The 4,481-nt window shown below is 37.8% G+C and overlaps 1 protein-coding gene across 1 annotated transcript in view; it reads left to right on the top strand.

The window, feature by feature from the left end:
- Positions 1-4,481, top strand: part of FMN2 (formin 2) — a 417,308-nt gene that overhangs the window by 225,617 nt on the left and 187,210 nt on the right. Inside the window, exon 8 of the mRNA XM_006901560.1 lies at positions 2,425-2,512. Coding sequence (XP_006901622.1) covers positions 2,425-2,512 — 88 coding nt within the window. The remainder of the gene's footprint in view (positions 1-2,424; positions 2,513-4,481) is intronic.

Here is a 4,481-nt window from a genome sequence, read left to right as displayed (position 1 = left end):
CTCTGCTGGAGAAGGGGGGGGCAATCCCTGTACCAGTCAGATGTGATTTGATGATTGTTGTTGTTGTTGTTGTAGTTGTTATGTGCCATTGAGTCATTTGCGACTCATAGCGACCCTATGTACAACAGCCCTAAACCCTGCTCTATCCTGTGCCAATCGCATTGCCTCTGACACACCCATTCCAGTTACCCCAGTCACTGAATCAATCCATCTCATAGAGGGTCTTCCCCTCCACCCTCCCAAGCATGACGTCCCTCTCGAAGGACCTGTCCCTCCTGGCAACATGCCCAAAGTGTGTCAGACGAAGCCCCATAATCCTTACCTCCAAAGAGTAGCTTGATTTAACCCTCTCCAGGATGAATCTGTTTGTTTTCCTAGCAGTCCATGGTACATTCAATACTCTTCTCCAGCACCACAGCTCAAAGGCATCAGTTCTCCTTCTGTCCTCCCTAGTCATTGTCCAACTCTCTGATGCATAACAAGTGATAGGAAAGACCATGGCCTGTATCAAGCGCACCTTAGTCTCCAGAGAGACACCGTTGCTCTTGAGTACTTTAGAGAGGTCATTAACAGCAGACTTTCCCATCACAATACATTTCTTGAGTTCCTGACTGCTGGTGCCAAGAGTGTTGACTGTGTAGTCGAGCAAACTGAAGCTGTGAACAACTTTCTTATGTACAACAGAACACACGTAGACTCATATTACTCAGGTTAATATTTTATGGATTCATCCATGGTTCAATTCATGCAGTTTTCCTTTGGATTCTTTGCTTTTCCTTAATGTTCCATCAAGTGAATAGTTAGTGGAGCTATTTAGCCATAGTTTGTGTAGCCATTTGTCCATTCATGTACGCTTGGGTTGTGTGCATGTGTTTGCTATTATAAATAATGCTTTACTAAACATGAGTAGGAATATATCTATTTGTGTTGTATTGCTGGGTCAAATGATGTTTCTATTTTTAAAAATTTTTGATGAAACTTTCAACTGCTTTCTATAGAATAGTTGAACAATTCTACTTTCTCACCAGCCGTTTATGAGATTTCCACAGTCCACACTCCCCCCAGTATTTGTTATTTTCTGTCTTGTTGAACTTTGCTGTTGCTGCTGGGTGAGGTGATCCTCGTTGTGTTGCTTTGCAACACTAATTGCTAATTATCTTGAGCATTTCTGGCAGTTTGAATGTCTTCTTTGATAAGGTGTTTGGGTTTTTTTTGTTTGTTTGTTTTAATGTGTTTTACCCTTTATGTGAAAGGTTTTTATGTTTGTCTTTTTTGTGTTGGAGTAGTGTGATTTCTGTACGTTTTTGAAATGAGTCCTTTGTCAGTTATGTCTAAATACTTTTTACAGTCTGTAATTTCTCTTCTTAAGCTTTTTATGATATCTTTGGGTGCACATGGGTATTATGAACTTTTGCCATCTTTGTGTATGATGTCCTTGTGGTCTTTCTACAGCTTGGGTGATTTTCAGTCATTCGTGGGCAAAGTCATTGTGTCAAATCTAATTCTGAAATGGAGCTCTGTCCCTGGTGGGTCAGCACTTGCACTGCCAACCCAAAGACAAGTAATTCAGTCTACCTGCGGCTCTGTCAGAGAAAGACGAGCAGTCTCCTTTCTTGTGATTTTCAGTCTGAATCCCTGCCGGAGTGTCAGCAATGGGTTGGTTCTGATTTGAGTGCAATGAGCAGTCATGAATGATAGGAAAGGTCATCTTCTGGGTTTTCTTGACTTTTTTGTTTTTTTAAAATTTGTAACTTCAACTTCATCAGTGTGTGAGCATACTGCTATTCTTCAGATAGACCCTGGCTTTGTTCTGACTGGCCACACTCTGCTTGATTCTTAATTGTCTTAGTCTAGAGGCTGTCCACTGTGCATGGCCTTGGTAGTGTTTGAAATACCAGCAGGGCCAGAATGCATGCATGCTGTCACAGGACAGCCAGCTGACAGACTAGTGCTTGGGTTCTCAATGTGTGAATGATTGTTTTGCAGAGAATAAGCTTATTTTTAAAAATATTGAAAATATTTATTGATGAAGTTGTTATTGTTGTTAGATGCCGTTGAGTCTAGTATGACTTAGCATTCCTGTGAACAACAGACCTGCACTGTGTCCTGTCCTGCGCCATCCTAACCATCTCTGATACATTCGAGCCCATTGGTGCAGTCTCAACTTACCTGATCGTATAGATCAGGTTGTTTATTTGATAAGCAGCATGACTTGAAGTTCTTTATGATGAATAGTAGAGAGGACAAGTGGTATATATTGGAGATCTGTGGTATATAATCCAAAATCTTGGCTTCATGGAAAATTTCTGTCAGTTTAAATAAATGTTTATTATATGTTTGTTTCTTATTTAGGATTTTAAAAATATATATTGTTGATCAGATCATTGTCATTCAAACTAATCCCTCTTTTTCTTTCCTGAACAGGTTGTTAAGTTATTAAGCAACAAAAGATCACAAGCAGTTGGAATATTAATGTCTAGTCTCCATTTAGATATGAAAGACATACAGCATGGTAAGTATAGAAGTGACAATTCAACCTTTAAGTATTACTATTTGGGATAAAGGATGTATTTGTTGTTACAGTTACCTCAAACTTAGCTTGTATGTGTGTATTTGTATGTTTATTTTATATACTTCTAAACTTTCACTCATGCTTGTGGCTGGAAGAAAGTATTACTTTTAAAGTTCTTTTACTTCTTCTATACCTTGTTAAGATCCCTACTGTCATTGGACAGATGTACATGGCATCAATAAATATTTAATACTTACCTTATAAGGACTTGCCCACTGTGCAATGTACTTAATGAAACCACATCTCAAGAGTTTGTTCTGGATGTCACACTTTTTTAAAGAGTGGCTGCTAAAATAGTAGTGCGAGCCAGAAAGCAGGAGCCTATTAACCATGTTACATGGGAGTCGTTGAAAATGCCTGGAGGAGATAATAGGAGAGAAGAATGCATTGAAACTTGAGAGTATTCTCAAGTATTTCATGAACTTATATAATAAAAAGGTAATAAAATTTTCTGTCAGCTCAGTTTTAAGCACTGCAGGAATTACATGGACAAATATTTCAATTGTTGTTTTAAGAATGTTTCTAGTGATTGTTATTGTTGTTGTGTACTGTTGAGCAAGATCCAACTCATAGCAGTAAATCATGTGGGAGGAGATGACACATCTTTCTCTTGCATGGCAGCAGGTAGATTCTAATTGCATACTTCGGTGTTAGCACCACAATTCCTTACCACTAAGCCACTAGAGTTCCCTTTTCAATGATTATTGTTGTTTACTGTCAAGTCAAAACCAACCCAGAGCTGACCCTCCAGCAGATTTTCAGAGGCAGTAAATCAAATGGGAGAAGAGTGACCATTTTTCTCCCATGGAGCAGTCGATGGATTTAAACCACATGCCTTTGGGATTGCAGCACAGCTTCTTATCACTAGGCCTCCAAAACACCCTTTCCAATGATTATTGTTATTTTTACATACCATCCATTTGGAACTGACCCATACCTGACCCTCCAGCAGGTTTTCAAAGGGAATTGATCCATAGAGCAGCTGGTGTTTCAGAATTGTGTGTCTTTGGATTGCAATGTAGCTTCTTAACCACTAGGCCAGTGGTGTCAAATAGTAAATTGGAGAAAAGGCAAAACTTTTAAAAAGGTTGGTTGATTATTTGTTGCAAGGAATCAACGTTCTTAAAGGGATATTATGTTGAATCAGAGATGGGACATGCTTTTAAATCCTGTTGTAAAATACTATAAGGTATTATAATAATAATTAAATAGATTCATTGCATATATTTTTCAAAGGAAAATTGACTCCTTGAATAGTTATTCCAAACAGCTACTACCATGTAATTCCTTGCTTTTCTACAGAAAGACTTTTTTTTCTTATAAACATCAAAGATAATTTGAAATTACTACTACAAACTTCATGTTTTGCTAGTGATCTAGTAACAAGGAAACTGTAATTTTATGATCTTTTGTTATTTGTTTTTATGTCTTTTCCCGCCGCTCTTCAAAGGAGGGATGTGTTAAATTATAATCCAGCTCTACAGCTGTCAAGTGATTACAGCTCATAATGGCTCTTTGCATTTATGGTAACTGGGTGCTTCAACTTTTCTCCAATTCAATCACATCGGTGGATTCCAACTATCAGTCATTTGTTGGATATCAAATGCTTAACTCACTACACCACAAGGGTTGTTAAATTATAATTTTAATATTTTTATTGTGAATTTAATGAAAGTTTACAGAGAAGCTGGATTTTCATTCATTCATTGATATATAATTTCCTCCCTCCCCTCTTCCCCAGTACATTTTGTTGTGTACCTCTTATTCTAGACTATTGTCATTAAATTTGTCATTTCCTTCAAAGCAGCCTGAACTTCTTCTTTCATCGCCATAGGCTCTTGCTCATATGTTGTTTCATGAAATTCTTCTGTGTCTTCCAATTCCTTTCGATACAGTGACTCAGTATATT

Source organism: Elephantulus edwardii, unplaced genomic scaffold (genome assembly GCF_000299155.1).
Source record: "Elephantulus edwardii isolate Elephantulus edwardi_28Jun2011 unplaced genomic scaffold, EleEdw1.0 scaffold00331, whole genome shotgun sequence".
Lineage (NCBI taxonomy): Eukaryota > Metazoa > Chordata > Mammalia > Macroscelidea > Macroscelididae > Elephantulus > Elephantulus edwardii.
This window is presented reverse-complemented; position numbering and strand designations above follow the sequence as displayed.